The sequence below is a fragment of the Ictalurus furcatus genome, chromosome 2 (genome assembly GCF_023375685.1).
Source record: "Ictalurus furcatus strain D&B chromosome 2, Billie_1.0, whole genome shotgun sequence".
Taxonomy (NCBI): Eukaryota; Metazoa; Chordata; class Actinopteri; order Siluriformes; family Ictaluridae; genus Ictalurus; species Ictalurus furcatus.
The window spans coordinates 37,003,813-37,022,149 of record NC_071256.1 but is presented as its reverse complement, the minus strand read 5'-3'; the positions used below and the strand labels follow the sequence as shown (position 1 = coordinate 37,022,149).

Below are 18,337 nucleotides of genomic sequence, written 5' to 3'. Positions count from 1 at the left end.
TGCGATGTAAAAAGTATAGGCTGTTACATGAAAATACGCTGCAGAAAAGTGAAGCTATCAGAGGAATATCTGAGAGGACTGCAGGCGTAAGAAAATTCTGTAGGAAAAAAATGTCTTTGCCGAAGGAGCCGACTCTATAAGCTGGCTCTTTTGTTAGGTGAACTTTGGGAGCCGACTCGCACGTCTAAAGAGCCGTAAAACGCCGTTCTGCTGGAAATTTCATGACAAGCAGAATGCAGTGTTTATTAATCGGTGAGTAGAGTAAGATCCCATAGAACAATTTAAGCAATACATAGACAAAGACAAAACTTCGGCACGGAGCCGAATCAGTCGAGTCTTGATCGTGAGCTGAGTCAGTTGAACTGACTCACTGGAAAGAGCCGGAAGTTGCTCGCCCTGCTGAGCGCGCGCGGCTTTTATGTTGTAATTTCGAACCGGAAATCGTGTAGCAAAGCGTACACATAGCAACGCAGATAACGTTTCTGAGTCTAATAAAAACGCAGATATTAAGGCAGTGTTGGTGTTAAATATCAGGCGTGCACTAGGCGAGTTTTGAGTGTAATATTTAGCAGAAAACAGAAGCTTTGTGCGCCGTTATGCCTCGACGAAAGGTGAGTTGTGCAGGCCAGACAGCAGCGTTTCTAGCTCGTGCAGCGAAGCTGAATGAAAACACACAGCCGGAGTGGTGAGAGAGCTGGCTGTTCAAGAAGAAAAACAAAGCTGTTTAATTAAAAAAAAAGAAAAAAAAGAATACTTTCCTTTAACAGGGTGCGAATAATTATGCCATGTTGTGTACTCTTTAAAAGGATGCGTATATGCGGTGTGGGGATGTGAGGAGAAGAAATAAGGTACAAACTCAATCACAGGATGATAAACTGTAACTAGTGTCTGTTTACATATAAATAAACACATCATGAACTGTTTAAAAATTTAAATAGAGCTTTAAATTAGTCCATCTTTCTTGTGTAATGTGATATAAATGCTCTCTAATCATTTCCAGGTCCTTTCCCATACTTCTTTGGTATTCTTTTGTTTATTTTCTCTTGGTTTTTACTCTACGTCTTGTTACGACACACCGACATTTTGTTTTGTCGAAGTCAGTTTTTTTTTGTGTGTGTGTGTGTAAATAAATTCTTTGCTTTTCCATTCCAAACCCATGGGGGATACAAACGAAACTGTATGTAAAGCTTCAATTCTTACACTTTTTTAAAAAGTACAAGTATTAGCTAAATGAAGAGGTTCCCCTGAGCTGTGTAGATGATAGCGAAATCATTTCTGCAGGTCTGACGGGAAAATGTATTTATCTGATATTTTAAGTAGATATCTGTGTGTTAGAGCAGCTGTGTTTAATGCACACACACACACCGGTGTTTTGTTTGTTTCAGAGGACGGCCTGCAGCAGCTCTGACGGCACGGAGGATTCGGATTTCTCCGCCGAACACACAGACAGCTCGGAGAGCGACGGTCACGCGGTGAAGACCACTCGCCTCACACGCTCCTCGCTCCGACTCAGCCAGAGCTCTCAAGGTACTTTACCTGCGTTATACAGGGCACAGGAAATTCACGTACGGGCTCCGCCCACTCCGTCCAGCCAGACGGGTATTAGAGCCGCTAATCAAATGTGTACAGTTGTGTGTTTTAATTGGAGCCATTAGAGTGTTTTATTCCAGTGACTGCCATATTCACACCACTCAGTGTGATGGACACTAGGATAGTAATAATAATAATTCCATACATTTATATAGCGCTTTTCTAGACACTCAAAGCACTTTACGGGGGAGGGGAGGGGTCTCCTCAACCGCCCCCACTAGTGTGTAGCATCCACCTGGATGATGTGAAGGCAGCCGTAGTGCCCCAGAACGGAAAGAAGGAAACTAGGAAGGAACATAAAAGGGAAAGTAAGAAGGGACAAATGAGGGGAAACTAGGGAGGGTGGGATGAAGCAAGAAAGGAAGGAGGGAAACCGGGAAGGAATTAAACGGGAAAGTAAGAAAGGAAACTAGGAGGGAAACTAGGAAGATAAGAAGGCATAAAGGAGGGAAAGAAGGAATACAGGGAGGAGGGGAAACTAGGAAGAAAGGAGGGGGGAGAAATGCGGAAGATAAGAACGCATGAAGGAGGGGAAACTAGGGAGAAAGGAGGGAGGGGAAACTAGGAAGGAATAATGGAAGGAGGGAAAAGAAGGAAGGAAGGAAACGTTATTGAATCGAGGGAAATTGTTATTTACATGCGTTGATGATCATTAAACCAATAAAAGCTTTAAATCTAAAGTAAGATTGGATTTAGTTTAAATCTGACCGTATATCTGAGCAGAACGCGGCTCTTTTCTCTTCGCTTTCACTTTTTATTTATGTTTATTTCTGTATCCTGGGGTTAATGAATAAAAGAAAGAAAAACAATGAGAAATCGACCGATGATCGGTTTTACGGATAACTTTTCCTGATATTTAAGCACTTTTCCATAATCGGATATCGGTTTTATAATATCGGCTCCACCGATAAATGGCGGCATCTTGTGGGTGGTTTGAGAATTGCGCTTCATTTAACACAACCATTAATGTACAAATTAGATGTGTTCCATAAACGCTCGACATGTACTTTAAGCTGCCTGGTGCTAAGAAATAGAGACAAACACACTGAGTCATGTAATCTGTTTACCTCATCGAAGCTTTTATTTAAATAAATAAATAAAGACACTTTTTAGTAACAGTGCACTTTATTTAAAAAAAAATTTTTGCACTCATTCAAACTCCTATTTATTGGGGTATAAATAAAAGTTATTGTTTGTACGCGAGGAGGAAGTGAAATTGACAGAATCGCATATTTTCTCCTTGCATTCTCAGCTCCGTTATCGGATTATAGTTTATGGATCATAGGGTGAATAAATAAGATGTTGGACAGTGGAGGTGAGTAACGATGATTTGGTGTGCAGTATTTCGGTCAGGTTCGGCAGCTTTGCACCTTCCCTCCCTCCATTTCCTTTCTGTGTACGTTTTTATTTCTTTGTTTTTTTCCGGCTTCAGCCGAGGTGGTGGATTTTTCAGCGCGCCGTGTGACCCGTAGCCAGCGGCAGGAGGAGCCGGCCACGCCCAAAAAATACCCTCTGCGCCAGAATCACCCGGAGAGCGAACAGCACAGCGAGGTTTCAGACCGGGGTAGGAGGAGAAACACAGAGCCGAGATACTTCACTCTGATCCCTCATCCATCCATCCATCCATCCATCACTCCCACTCAGCTCCATTAGTCTTCATTTCTTCTTTTTGTGTGTGTGTGTGTGTGTGTGTGTGTGTGTGTGTGTGTGTGTTATCACAATTTACATGTACAGCATTCGTCAAACGTTCCTCTCCAAGATCGACGTTAATGTAATTAATACCTAAATGTGCTTTAATTCCTCGTTAAACAAATCCCTATGCTAGTACACATCAGTTTAAAGACGCTAATAATCTTAAAAGACACTAGAAATTTTTTTTTGCTATTTCCGTAAATTCTAACGTAAATTTCTATTTCAAATATTTAACGTTTCTAGAATTGAAGAAATTTCTTGTTTCATTTGGCTCGGAATAAATCCCTTATTTATGGTAAACTTTATAATGATAATAATAATAATAATAATAAGTAGAAGTGTGTTATCACTGATTGTATGGAAGGAGTCTCCAGTGTCAGAGCTAAAGCTGTAACATCGTGACAGAGGAGGTTTTTTTTGCGCTTTGTGTTTTCTCTGTAACGTGACGAGCTGCGTTTTGTTGTTGTTGTTAATCCGTCCCTCTGGGATTTCGCGATCGCAGAAATGAACGCAAAATCAAGCAAACTCCGTAGTATTCGGAGTTTAGTAGTATTCGTATATTTGCAGATCCGGGCCGAGGACAGAGCGTCTTCGATTCCTGCACGTCGAACGCGAGCACTGCTAAAACGTCTCGTTTACCAACAAACGTCACCGCGAAAGACGATTAAAGCCATCGCGATCTTGCCAAATTTTGAAGAAGTGTTTTGGGCGTCAGCGATGACGAAAACAGCTCTGTGAAGTCCTGTACGGAGGGATTGACTTCGAGAAAGAGGACAAGAGCGGTTGCTGGGGGAACGACTGTTTATAGCTGCTGTAACAAGCGATACCAGGAGCTGACTTGTTCCACGAGTGTTCCACAGAGTTAAACGTAACTGTAAACGGATAAAAGTACGACATGTCGTTCTTTAGTCATTAAAAACGTGTAATTGAACAAAACGGTTATACGAACAGCCAGGGTTTGAGAAAGTTGGTTGAAATCTGTTTTTTTTCTTTCTTTCAAGCCGTCCCTTATCTCATTTCAGAGGACAGCCGCTTGGTTTCATGTTGAATAAACAGCAGTGAGACTGTGTTTATCCCTCAGGTTCCTGCGCTTCAGTAATGAACCTTTACGTTTTTGACACCGTTACCGGAAACGCTGGTCGATTCATTTCCATTTATACCACAGCGCCGTTGAATTCTCCATTCTGATTGGCTGACGGACGTTCTGAGGCGAGCTGTTGTAACTTTTTCTTTTCAGCAAACGCAGAGCTAAAGTATTTCCGACCAGGTCCTGACCGCATTACAGTTCCGTATCGCTCCGCCGAGTTAACTGAGATAACGGAAAAGTTAGCCCACGCACATTTAACAACAAACAAAATGACACAAAATGTCGATTTTCCAGGAAGTAGGTAATAATTGACAACGGGGAGTTAAATTATTGCAAAAACCAGGCGCACCCGAGCTGGTAATGTGGCCACGAGGCGAAGTGGAGGCTTGAGCCATTGATATGCCGTTATTGGAGAGAGGGAGAGCACGAGAGAGAGAGAGAGAGCACGAGAGAGAGAGAGAGAGCACGAGAGAGAGAGAGGGAGCACGAGAGAGAGAGAGGGAGCACGAGAGAGGGAGCACGAGAGAGAGAGAGGGAGCACGAGAGAGGGAGCACGAGAGAGAGAGAGGGAGCACGAGAGAGAGAGAGGGAGCACGAGAGAGAGAGAGGGAGCACGAGAGAGAGAGAGAGAGCACGAGAGAGAGAGGGAGCACGAGAGAGAGAGAGGGAGCACGAGAGAGAGAGAGCACGAGAGAGGGAGCACGAGAGAGAGAGAGGGAGCACGAGAGAGAGAGAGGGAGCACGAGAGAGAGAGAGGGAGCACGAGAGAGCACGAGAGAGAGCACGAGAGAGAGCGAGAGAGCACGAGAGCGAGAGAGCACGAGAGAGAGAGAGCACGAGAGAGAGAGCGCGTGCGAGAGTGAGCAGGAGAGTGAGCAGGAGAGAGCGAGAGAGAGCACGAGAGAGAGCACGAGAGAGAGCGAGAGAGAGAGAGAGCACGAGAGAGAGAGAGCGCGTGCGAGAGTGAGCAGGAGAGTGAGGGAAAGAGAGAGCACGAGAGAGTGAGAGAGCGAGTGCGCGAGAGAGAGAGAGAGCACGAGAGAGTGAGAGAGAGAGAGAGCACGAGAGAGGGAGAGAGCGAGCACGAGAGAGAGCGAGCGCGCGAGAGAGCAGGAGGGAGAGAGAGAGCGAGCGCGCGAGAGGGAGAGAGAGAGCAGGAGAGAGAGAGAGCACGTGTGATTGCAGTAATGAGACAGAAGAGTGGGTGAACAGGTATCGATATTTATTCATTTTATTTGTTTTGTTGTATTTTCTGCAGTAATAAAAAAAGGTAAAAACCCTGTGATCGAGTGTGCTTATTAATACTTATTTGTTCAGTTGTTATATTATCGGCATAAGATGAAGAAAAAACTGATCTCTCTCTCAGTGATTCTGTTCATCGTTCTCTAATAATCCAACGGTCCGTCGGCAGTCGTTTCTTTACCCGGTGAAAGATTTCACTTAATATAATGTGCAGGATTTTTAATTAGACGTGTCTGTATGATTTTAAACATCTGGTATAAATAATGTTACTTTTTTTTTTTACTCTACTCTCCGGCAGAGATCATCGTAAACGTGATAAAACGTTTCATTTCACCTTTTGAAAACCTCTCAGCAGATCCGTGATTCTAAAAATGTATTTATTTATCGTTACTGTAGGTGGATGTTTATATCATATCACGAATCCTGCTGTTTCCAGTCCTGTCCACATCCCATATAAGGGATCTTGTGCACATCTGGAAAAGTCTGTGGAAGTCTGGAGTTTACGTCCAGAAATGACTGAAATTAAGAAAAAGTATATATATAATATTAAAAAATATATAAAAGTGTGTGTGTATATATATAATATAAACGAGCCGAGACATTTAACCATTTTAACTCATCATATTTTCTGTTTTCCATCTTTTTCATGACGCATTTAATGTTTATTAAAAGCTTGAAACCAGTTTCTAAAATAAAATTTGCGGGGCAAACAGTTAAGTTAAAAATAAATCTATGTACTGTGTATATTTTACTTAAGGTGAGTGAGTAAATACGGTGCTCTCTCACAGTGCTGTGTGTTTTCTCTCTCTCTCTCTCTCTCTCTCTCTCTCTCTCCAGCGTCGGATGTGAAGCAGGACGAATCTCCTCCCCGCACTCCCACAGGCCTGCCGCGCTCCTCCGAGTCTGACGTCTCCAGCCCCAACGCCTCCCAGGACGAGAGGCTGGCTAAAGAGCTGTCAATCAAAGAGTCAGGCCACGCCCATCGGCCCAAACGCCGCCGCTTCCACGAGAGCTACAATTTCAACATGAAGTGTCCGACGCCGGGCTGTAATTCGCTCGGTACACAACACCTTCACCCGCACACCTTCACCCTCGCACCTTCACCCTCGCACCTTCACCCTCGCACCTTTACCTTCACCCTCACACCTTCGCCCTTATTTCTTTTTTCTTTCCTTCTCTGACTCTCTCCCTCCCTTCCCAACCCACATTAACTCTTGCTTTTCTCCCACGTCCTCTCCGTCCTTTCTTTCTTTCTCTTCCTTCTCTCTCGTCAACCCGTATTAACTCATGCTTTCCCAGTCTCTCTTCCTGTCATTTTCTCTTTTTCCTTCCTTGCTTTCCTTCCTTCCTTTCTTCCATCTTTTCTTTCTTTTCCTTCCTTCCTTCTCTCTTCAACCCATATTAACTCTTGCTCACTTTTTTTTCTTTCTTTTCTAACTTTTTATTTCTTCCTTCTCTCTCTCTCTCTCTCCCTCCCTCCCTCCCTCTCCCCCCACAACCAGTATTAACCATATCTTCCTTTTTCCCCAGTCTCCCTATTCCTCTGTCATTTTTTTTTTTTTGTCAATTTCTTTCTTTCTTTCTAAAACGTTACATGTATTGACCTTTTGTTTAATTAGAACATGTTCCTTATTGAAGATCCATACACCAGTTCCTCAAGACTGCTTTTTAAAAGTATTTTTACTTTGATTCACCAGCTTCTCTGTTCTGTTTCCCCTCAGGCCATTTGACTGGAAAGCACGAGAGACACTTCTCCATCTCCGGCTGTCCGCTTTATCACAACCTATCAGCCGACGAGTGCAAGGTGCCAATACTTATGCTCAGCCCGGTGGTGTTCAGTGTGCGTGTGGAAGAAGCGGAGCGGTGTAATAATCAGTTGTGCTGCTCCGTCGCAGGTGAAGGCGAGCTCTCGGGATAAACCTGCGGAGGAGAGGACGCTGTCTCATAGCCAGGACGAGAACCGACACTCCACACGCCATCAGGTAACCATGGCGACAAACTAACGAACAACACTTCTTCACGTTAAAGGTGTAAAGAGAAAGGATAAACGCACACGCTGAGACGCAGTAACGGATGCTCATAGCCACCAGTTTAGCGTCGGAGCCGAAGCCTGATTATTTTTTTTTTTCCTGATTCAGATGCGGTACAAAGAGAAAGTGACGGAGATGAGGAGGAAAAGAAACTCCGCTGCAGTCAAGGAACAGAAAGACAAAGACACAGTGAGCTGTCTCTCTCTCTCTCTCTCTCTCTCTCTCTCTCTCTCTCTCTTCCTCTTTAAGCCTCTTTCTTTCTTTCTACAGCGGTGCTTGAAAGTTATATATAGAATTTTCTGCATAAATATGATCTACAACATCATCAGATTTTTACACAAAGCAGGAAAATGATCCGATATTTCATCTCTGTGAGGGGTAAAAGTATGTGCACCTCTGGGATTATCAGTTTAATCTGAAGGTGAGATTAGAGTCGGGTGTTTTCGGTCAGTGGGATGATGATGATCGGGTGTGAGTGAGCGATCTGTTTTATTTAAAGAACAGAACCGATCTATTAGAGTCTGATCTTCACAACACGTGTTTGTGGGAGTGTATCGTGGCACGGACGAAGGAGGCTTCTGAGGACCTCAGAGAAGAGTTGTTGATGTTCATCAGGTTGGAAAAGGTCACAGAGCCATCTCTGAAGAGTTTGGACTCCACCGAGCTACAGTCAGACAGATTGTGTACAAATGGAGGGAATTTAAGACCACTGTTCCCCTCCACAGGAGTGGAGACCAACGAAGATCTCTCCAAGAGCAAGACGTGTAATAGTCCAGAGGTCACTGAGGAATTCAGGGTAACTTCTAAACAACTAAAGACCTCTCACACATTAACATTAGAAAATGTTCATGAGTCCATCATCAGGAGAACTCTGAACAACAACGGTGTGCATGGCAGGGTCGCGAGGAGAAAACCACTGCTGTCCAAAAAGACCATCGCTGCCCTTCTGCAGTATTCTAAAGATCACGTGAGGCCAAAATAGAACATTTTGGTTTAAATGAGAAGCGTTATGTTTGGAGAAAGGAAAACACTGCATTCCAGAATAAGAGCCTCATTCCATCTGTGAAACATGGTGGTGGTAGTGTCATGGTTTGGGGCTGTTTTGCTGCATGGAACAATGACTTCTGAATTGAACTGAATTCCAAGAGAAAGAGCGGTTAAAGAAGAATAAAGTGAACGTTTTAGAAGTTCTGACCTTAATCCAGTAGAGATGTTGTGGAAGAACCTGAAGCACGCAGTTCATGTGAGGAAACCCACCAACATCCCAGAGTTGAAGCTGTCCTGTACTGAGGAACGGGATGAAACTCCTCCGAGCCGATGTGCAGGACCGATCAACAGTCACCCCGAACGTTTCTCTGCAGTTATTACTGCACAAGGGGGTCACACCACGTACTGAAAACAAACCTTCACATACTTTTACCCACTCAGATATGGAATATTGGATCATTTTCCTCATAAATAATGACCCAGTATAATCTTTTCATCTCATGTGTTTAATAGGGATCTCTTTATCTACTTTTAGGACTTGTGTGAAAATCTGATGATGCTTTAGGTCACGTTTATGCAGAAATCTAGAAAATTCTAAAGGGGTCACAAACTTTCAAGCACTGCTGTGTATTAATTCTTGCTTTTCCCATCTTTTTCCTTTTTTATTTCTTCTCTCTCTCTTCCTCTTTGTAGGTTTCTATCTTTCTCTTCAACCCATATTAATGCTAGCTTTTCATGTCTCTCTCTCTCTCTCTCTCTCTCTCTCTCTCTCTCTCTCTCTCTCACCCCATTGCCTCCCCTCTTGTTGCAGGAGGACACACAGAGCCCCAGCTGTAACCATGAGCCGCTGTTGGAGAACATTACGAGTGATTATGACCTGGAGCTGTTTAGAAAAGCGCAGGCACGTGCCTCGGAGGATCTTGTAAGAGAGAAAACTCATCACCTTTTATCCCTTGTTTTTTTTTGTCTTCCTTTCTTTCCTGTGAGGCTCAGAGCAGCCCGGCGTTACGGCATGACCTACTGGAGTCCCTTCTTCTCCTAGTCTCTCTCTCTCTCTCTCTCTCTCTCAAAAAACCCATGTTAATTCTTGCTTTGTCCCCCACTCTCTCTCTTTCTCTCATCACTTTTTCCTGTTCTTTTTTTTTTTTAACTTTTTTTATACCCCCCCCCTTTTTTTTTTTTCCTGATCTGTCCCAATCCCCCTGCCCCGCCCCTCCCCTCCCCCGCTGTCTGTCTCTCAGTGTCTCTTTTCCCCCTCCATCCTTTTACTTTGTCCTGTTCTGAGCATGCTCCTCGTCCGTCTCTCTCCAGGAGAAACTGCGTCTCCAGGATCAGGTGACGGAGGGCAGCAACATGATCAAAGCCATCGTGTTCGGCTGTTACGAGCTGGACACGTGGTACCACTCGCCGTACCCGGAGGAGTACGCTCGCCTCGGCCGCCTCTACATGTGCGAGTTCTGCCTCAAGTACATGAAGAGCCAAACCATCCTCAGACGTCACATGGTAACCGTCTCCGACCTTTATTCGTTTATACTACAAAAAAAAAAAAATCTTCTTTTAATCTGATGAGCATGACCTCACACACAGGATGTGTCCCAAACACTCGGGTTTAACGTCCGAGTTCGTCGTGTGTGTTTATAGCTGCTGTAGCATGAGTGATAACAGGAACATCTTTCATGGACGTTCCACAACGTTACATAACGTAACTATAAATGGATAAAATGAAATATATAAACTGTCAGGGTTTTTTATTTTATTTTTTTTTTTAATAGTGAGAGGTGTAAGAGGAATAAAGTTGATGCATTTCCTGTAACGGCACGACACGGAGTGTGTTATGAGTTTATTCCTCACATATCCTTACATATTTTACTATTTACTAGTTGTAAATACACAAGATGTGCTGATGTAATGAAAATATTCAAAGTTATGAACACGCACACACACACGCACACACGCACGCACACACACGCACGCACGTCTTTGTCTCTCGCAGGCGAAGTGTGTGTGGAAGCATCCACCCGGAGACGAGATCTACAGGAAAGGCGCCATCTCGGTTTTTGAAGTGGACGGCAAGAAAAACAAGGTCTAAAAATAAATGTCTTTTTTTTTAAAAAAAAAAATCAAATACAACCCCAATTCCAAAAAAGTTGGGACGCTGAGTGAAACGTAAATAAAAACAGAACGCAGTGATTTGTAAATCTCACAAACCCCGTACGTCATTCCCAACAGAACGTAGAAAACATCATCAATGTTTAAAATGAGGGCGTTAAGGTCATTTTTAATTCGATGGCCGCGACACGTCTCAAAAAAGTTGGGACGGGGGGCAACAAAAGGCTGGAAAATGAAGTGTTGGTAAAAAGAAACCGCTGCCACTAGTTAAGTTAATTGGCAACAGGTCAGTATAAAAAGTGTATTAGATTTAAGTATCTTTTTGTTTTTATTTACATTTTACACGGCGCCCCAACGTTTTGGTATTAAATTGAAGAATCTTATATATTTTACTCCCCTTGACGTACGCTTGTCGTGAAAATAGCCATCGATGCTGCCATTAAAAGAACAATAAATAAACGAACGCACGCTCGTCACACGCGTTCCAAGATGTACGGTAACGCCGAACACGACGGTGAGAGTTTATCTTATATTAACGTGTTCTATTAACAGATTTACTGCCAGAACCTGTGTCTCCTCGCCAAGCTGTTCCTGGACCATAAAACCCTGTATTACGACGTGGAGCCCTTTCTCTTCTACGTGATGACCGAGGCAGACAACACAGGGTGCCACCTCGTCGGGTATTTCTCCAAGGTGACCCACGCACACGTGAAACGATTAAAAAAAAAACACACACACACGTTTGAACATTTAAGGTCACATTAAGGCCTGACTCTTTGTCCCATAACATGAGGAATAATGTATAAATGATTAAATTTGGTAGAATTGAGGAAAAATATGAGGACGCTAAGCAATAAATCGTCACGACTGATGATAATTGAATATGTTTTACTGAAGGTTTAAGTTGTAAATGTTGTCATTTTTACTGCACGTAGGAGAAGAACTCGTTCCTGAACTACAACGTGTCCTGCATCCTGACCATGCCGCAGTACATGAGGCAGGGCTACGGCAAAATGCTCATCGACTTCAGTGAGTACGCACCAGATCGGGGTCTGATTCCGACAGTAAGCACAGCTGCGAGTCGATCGCAGGTTCGTACCAACGCGCTCGTTCTGATTAACGCCTCGTCGTTTCTATAGTAACGGCTCGTTCGCAGGGACGAATTTCTTTAAAAAAAAAAAAAAAAAAAAGGAAGTGTCCTCCGTGACGTGGTGAAGTTCTCTGTGAGGAGAAATGTGTTCATTTGAACTTTTGAAGGAAGGAGTCTCCAGCGTCAGCGCTTTGTCACGGTCAGAGGTGACGATGTAACGTTTACGTTTTCAGACGTCTTCGGGACCGAGGAGTTCACGCTTCTTTGCGGTTTCTCGGTAACGTGACGAGTCTTATTACTTTTAAAGAGAAAGAAAACAGAGGCTGGTGATGCAACGGCTGTTTATAGCTGCTGTAACGTAAGCGAGAGCAGGAACTCTCTTTAAACATTAAACGTTAGAGTAAATGGATTAAAAGAGAGGCCTGTCGTCCTTGTGAGGTATCAGACGTGCTGTTATTGGAAAATATCGAGGAAAATAATCGGCTTTCGGGGTGGTAACAGTAACCCCACTTCATCACACCGCCCCGTCGCTGGTTATTTCCCTACAACACGTCCCACGACACCGCTGTGGTGGTGTATTAGTATTGAGGATTTTTTTTGTGCCACAGTATGTGATGAAGAAACCGAGGTCAGTGTTTGGGTAAGGCGTTTCATGCTCTGTTTGCGTCTGCGTGTGTGTGTGTGTGTGTGTGTGTTTAGGTTACTTGCTGTCAAAGGTGGAGGAGAAAGTGGGCTCTCCTGAGCGACCTCTGTCTGACCTGGGTCTCATTAGCTACAGGAGCTACTGGAAAGAAGTGCTGCTGCGCTACTTGCATAACTTCCAGGGCAAAGAGGTCTCCATTAAAGGTTAAACACACACACACACACACACACACACACACAAACAAACACACAGTCCTATTGTTTTCATTTCGAGTCCGGCGTTTTTACTTTTACATGCTTTTAATTATAATTTTTTTTACTTCACAGCAGCACAAGAACGATGAGTTGTTATTAAACCTTTTTTTTTTTTCTTTCTCGTTCTCCACTGACTCAATAAATCTACAATAACGTAAAAAGTATAATAAAGTTACACATTGCTGCTTTAAAATGGTGGCTCTTAATTTGTAGAAACGTCACCGGTTTAAAAAAACACGTGTACACGGTGAATATCACCAGAGACGCAGATTGATGAAAAAGGTCCGGTTTTATTTCTTTAAAGGTGCGGTCAGCAATTTTTAAATCAGAACACTTTTTTTTTCGTCCAATATTTGTCAGTTTTCCTTGCGTCAAAACGAATAATACGAGCCACCGTATGAAGATTCATCCGACGGGAACGAACGAGTCGTCTCTGTTCACCTGTCTATCATGTGTGTTCGGACAAGAAGCTCCGCCTCTCGTGCTAGCATTCGAGCGTTTTAGCATCCGTATGTTTGCCAGCGTGTGTTTTCGAAGGTTTGTTTTTTAGAATTTCAGAACATCGACGTTATCAGTCAAAAGTTTACACACACTCATTCTTTATCCCCCCCCCGACATTATAGAATAATAATAATAAAGTCATCAAAATTCTGGAGTAACACAAAGGGAACGATGGGAATTCTGTTGTTATAATAAAAAAAAAAATAGAAACAATTTAGTGTTTTATCATGTTCAATGTCGACGCCCTTTTCACCTAGAAATTCCAGAAATGTATTCTTGGTGGTGATTTCTTGAGGAATTTCCCTGAGATGATTCTTAAACAGTATTAAAAGAGTTCACACCGACGCCGGACTCTTATCGCCTGCTTTTCGGAAATATTTCGCCCCGGGTCGTCCGTTTAAAAATGTATAATTTTTTCGTAAATAAAACGTTTTCTAACGAATGAAACGTATACATCGGCACGATTATATTTCTGTCTACGACACCGATTTCACACGTTTAATCTCGCCCCTTCGGATCGAAAGGTTTTTAAGAACGTTTCCGTCGGGTGTCCACAAACTTTTGACCGGCCGTGTATCTTCAGCTAACTTCTTCTAAATCGTACCTTTAAATCGTCACGCCGGCACTCGAGCGCTTCTTTCTGTTCCCCGCTTCCGAGCAGAGATCAGCCAGGAAACGGCCGTGAATCCCGTCGACATCGTCAGCACGCTGCAGTCGCTTCAGATGCTCAAGTACTGGAAAGGAAAGCACCTGGTCTTAAAGAGACAGGTAACCTTTAATCAAAGCCACCTTTTAAAAATAAATAAATAAAATTCTTACAGGGCTGTAAACTCTAACGTACTTGCGCTGACCTCTAGGACCTGATCGACGAGTGGAGGTCCAAAGAGACGAAGCGCGGCAGCGGCAAGACGATCGACCCCGCAGCACTGAAGTGGAGTCCGCCTAAAGGGACCTAACGGGCCTCGGCACCTCTCCGACGCTCCTTTACTCACTCGCACTGTAGTCACTGTTAAGAGTCTGCATAAGGAAGTAGTGCACGCTTAGTTTCAGACGTGTTGCGTTTAAAAAAAAAAAAAAAAAAAATCAAATAAAAGCAGTAGATCAGTGTTTTCCAGATCCTGGCTTCCTGGTGAAACGCACAGATTGTAGCGTTTCCTGAGAAACTCTAACGCAGCATTCATGAGTGTGTTCCAGCAGGAAGTCGCACTACACCGTGCTGCTTACAGGAACAGGTCTGAGAAACACTGATCACTGGATTCTCGCACTCTATAGTTCCTGTTACAGTTACCTGCGTACCAAACTAATGTTAACGTCGCTGCTGAAGTCAGCATGCTTTCTAAGCTCACCGTGTTTTCCCCAAATCCTGCTCCTTTAGTCACACGCGCGTGTGAAAACCGAAATGTAAACGGTTTTACCGTTTGCCGTGAAACAATATTCACTGAACCACATAACGCGGGATGATTTTAGACATGCAGCGTGCATGATTGTAAAGCGGTGGCTATATACTCCCGTCGATCTTAGCTACGTTAACCGCGGTGCTCCGGTGCAAAGCGTTTATTAAAAGAAACAAAGTATGTTTGGCATAAAGGGGAAAAAAAGTGTCCATTTCATTTTTAACAAACCGTCGTATTAGAATCGGAGGCACTGCGCTGTACGTAGTACGTCCTGTTCGTGATGTCATTAACAAGGTCCCTCCCAATACATTGTCAGTACTGAAACCCCTTTCAGTATATTACGTCAGTACTGAAACCCCTTTTAATAAAATACGTCAGTACTGAAACCCCTTTTAATAAAATGTCAGTACTGAAACTTCTTTCAGTATGTTACGTCAGTACTGAAACCGCTTTCAATGCATTCTCATTACTGAAACTCCTGTTAATGAAACTTCTTTCAGTATGTTACGTCAGTACTGAAACCCCTTTTAATAAAATACGTCAGTACTGAAACCCCTTTTAATAAAACATGTCAGTACTGAAACCCCTTTTAATAAAATACGTCAGTACTGAAACCCCTTTTAAAAAAATACGTCAGTACTGAAACCCCTTTTAATAAAATACGTCAGTACTGAAACTTCGTTCAGTATGTTACGTCAGTACTGAAACCCCTTTTAATAAAATATGTCAGTACTGAAACTTCGTTCAGTATGTTACGTCAGTACTGAAACCCCTTTTAATAAAATATGTCAGTACTGAAACTTCGTTCAGTATGTTACGTCAGTACTGAAACCCCTTTTAATAAAACACGTCAGTACTGAAACCCCTTTTAATAAAACACGTCAGTACTGAAACCCCTTTTAATAAAATACGTCAGTACTGAAACCCCTTTTAATAAAATACGTCAGTACTGAAACTTCGTTCAGTATGTTACGTCAGTACTGAAACCCCTTTTAATAAAATACGTCAGTACTGAAACCCCTTTTAATAAAACACGTCAGTACTGAAACCCCTTTTAATAAAATAGGTCAGTACTGAAACTTCGTTCAGTATGTTACGTCAGTACTGAAACCCCTTTTAATAAAATACGTCAGTACTGAAACCCCTTTTAATAAAATACGTCAGTACTGAAACCCCTTTTAATAAAATATGTCAGTACTGAAACCTCTTTTAAAACATCATTACCGAAACCCTTTTCAGTATATTATTTCATTACTAAAACCCCTTCGATTCATTCTTAACTAAACCCCTCCCAATACATGAAGTCATTACTAAAACCCCTTTCGATACATCAGTACCAAAACCGCTCATGCACTGTATGGTTTAGAAACACAGGAGCAGGATTGGGATACACCGATCTAGACGTACAGACTGAATTCTCGCTCTATAGGCGCTGATAGTAACGTTTCTAGCGTAGGAACCTCTTCCTGTTACTGCTGTTGTTGATGTTCACCGTGTTCTTCTCAGTCCTGCTTGTACCGTGAGTCTTCGTGCACTAACGCACCCTGTATGAGGACAAACTGGGCAACGATGCACAAAACTGTGCAGTACTGTACAACTTTTGAGACCTTCCAAGCATGCTAAATGCTGATGTGTGCTAAAGCTAATGTGTGTTCCCCCCCCCGCGAACACACCCGATTCACCTCGTCAGCTGATTTTAACCACCTTTCATAAGAGGGTTAGTGCAGGAAAACTCTGAAGTGTGCAGTACAGCAGGAATGTCCACGCATAGCTAATGCTTGAACAGTATCAGTGCTACCTTTATTCTAACTTTATGACTGAAATAGCAGCTAAACACCGTAAATGTGAAACATGGTAGAAAACGTGGGACTACAGCCACCACTCACTGTTCAGTTCTGTTACTTAAAGGACATGTTGAGCCAAAAATAAAATCTCCACAGTGTTCCTCTTACCTCAATCGCATTCAAAGTGATCAGTGACCTTTATTTTGGCCACAAAACATATTTTGGCTGTTTGCGTACATCTGGGGTAAGCGGGATAAGGTGTACATTTTATTTCTGCTCCAGCTGTACCTTTTAATTTAACTATGATTCGCTATATTAGAGTGTGTGTGTGTGAGAGAGAGTGTTCTCTGAACTCCTGTTTGGTACCTTGGTTTTGTTTTGGGTCGCTAAAAGGTACCGAGTCATTGTTACCGACATTTAAATCAACTTAAGTCGCACAACATCTGGACCTTTTTGATAAATTATAGCTATTTATATTGTAACGCGCTCTCCGTATCAGGCCGATACCATGAAAATACCACGAAAATAATTCTATTTAATAAATTCATAATTAATTTATTTACCTAAATATTATCATTCTAACCTGAAAGGACAAAAAAAAAAAAAAAAAAGCACCTGTTTTGTAAGCTAATGAGTTCAGTGGCAGCTTTAGACACTAACTCTGATCTCCTAAGCCGTTTATGTCCTGGCTCAAGTGTGTGTGTGTGTGTGTGAGAGAGAGAGAGAAGAGATGTAGAATAAAATCCCTTACTTCCTCTCAACCTTCATGATGCACTAGAAGCACTCCTGCATGGTCTTGATGCCAGCGTGCAGTATTTGCTCCCACTTCCTTCCAAATAAACTGAACAGATCAAAAGCGTGTGCCGTTCATCACTTCAGTCGTTCAGAGCAAGTCCCTATGAACCAGCTGTTACCATAGAAACGCTAACCTATTAGAATCTAAACCTGCGGTTTGCAGCCGCGTTGCCGTCGGAGCTGGCGTTATAGAAGATTGATCGAACCCTCCCGACGTGGTGGTGTGATTCCGGATGAGCAACACCGCATGTTTGAGGTTTGTCTTTCAGCTCGGATCCGTCCAATCAGAGCTTATTCGTGTTTGGGATTCGAAAACTGGGTGGTACGTCACAAACTGTGCACCTACAAAGGTAGGAGTACTTACTAACTGGGAAACTGGGTAGCAAAGTGCCAATATTAACCTGTTTATTTTAAAAAAAAATAATAATTTAGCATTTCTGTTATCCCAGTAACTTTCCTAGAAGAAAGAGAGGGACGAATATTTTTGGGGTTCTAATTAGCTTAAACAACAACAACAACAAAAAATGTTTTATTACCCAGGATGCCTTAAATGACATTAGATTTAATCACAAGTCTTCAGCAAAGTTTTTTTTAAAAAATTCCTTTTTGTTTTTTTTTAATCAATCGTGTATGTTAAGAAGATATAAATGGGATACAGTGGGATGTTTTGGGGATATATATCGGAGGAAAAAATGTTAACGTCAGGATATTTTAGTGAGTTTAAAATAAAACAAGTAGCATCAGTAGGCATTATTGTAACATACAGTGCCCTCCATTAATGTGAGCAAAGAAGGCTGTGAAAATTTTGTCTTTATTGTTTAACCGTTTGATATTTTGTTCTCATGGAAATCAAACAAGTGCAAACACAACACAGGTTTGTACAAAAAAAATATTTATCTTTGTTAAATATAGGTGTTCAACAATTATTGGCACCCTTATAGTCAGTACTTTGTGCTACCTCGCTTTTCCAAGATAACAGCTCTGAGTCTTCTCCTATAACGCCTGATGAGGTTGGAGAATACATGGCGAGGGATCTGAGACTGTTCCTCCATACAGAACCTCTCCGGATCCTTCACATTTGGAGGTCCACGCTGGTGGACTCTCCTCTTCAGTTCACCCCACAGGTTTTCTATGGGGTT

The 18,337-nt window shown here is 42.6% G+C and overlaps 1 protein-coding gene across 5 annotated transcripts; it reads left to right on the top strand.

Annotated features, from left to right (window-relative positions):
• The first annotated feature begins 234 nt into the window (after positions 1 to 234).
• kat7a (K(lysine) acetyltransferase 7a) lies at positions 235 to 18,301 on the top strand. 5 transcript variants are annotated; one of them, XM_053617765.1, is made up of 16 exons: positions 235 to 252; positions 807 to 848; positions 1,386 to 1,527; positions 3,023 to 3,154; positions 6,449 to 6,670; positions 7,333 to 7,415; positions 7,507 to 7,593; positions 7,750 to 7,830; positions 9,440 to 9,550; positions 9,940 to 10,131; positions 10,622 to 10,711; positions 11,290 to 11,430; positions 11,673 to 11,766; positions 12,527 to 12,673; positions 13,887 to 13,993; positions 14,083 to 18,298. In XM_053617765.1, exons 2-16 carry the CDS (start codon positions 816 to 818, stop codon positions 14,179 to 14,181), a joined length of 1,761 nt encoding a protein of 586 aa, XP_053473740.1. In that variant the 5' UTR covers positions 235 to 252; positions 807 to 815; the 3' UTR covers positions 14,182 to 18,298. The 5 variants fall into 5 exon arrangements, with proteins under 5 accessions (XP_053473740.1, XP_053473730.1, XP_053473721.1 ...); XM_053617755.1 differs by lacking the exon at positions 235 to 252 and adding an exon at positions 416 to 611 and having other exon boundaries at positions 9,440 to 9,529; positions 14,083 to 18,299; XM_053617746.1 differs by lacking the exon at positions 235 to 252 and adding an exon at positions 416 to 611.
• Positions 18,302 to 18,337: the final 36 nt, after the last annotated feature.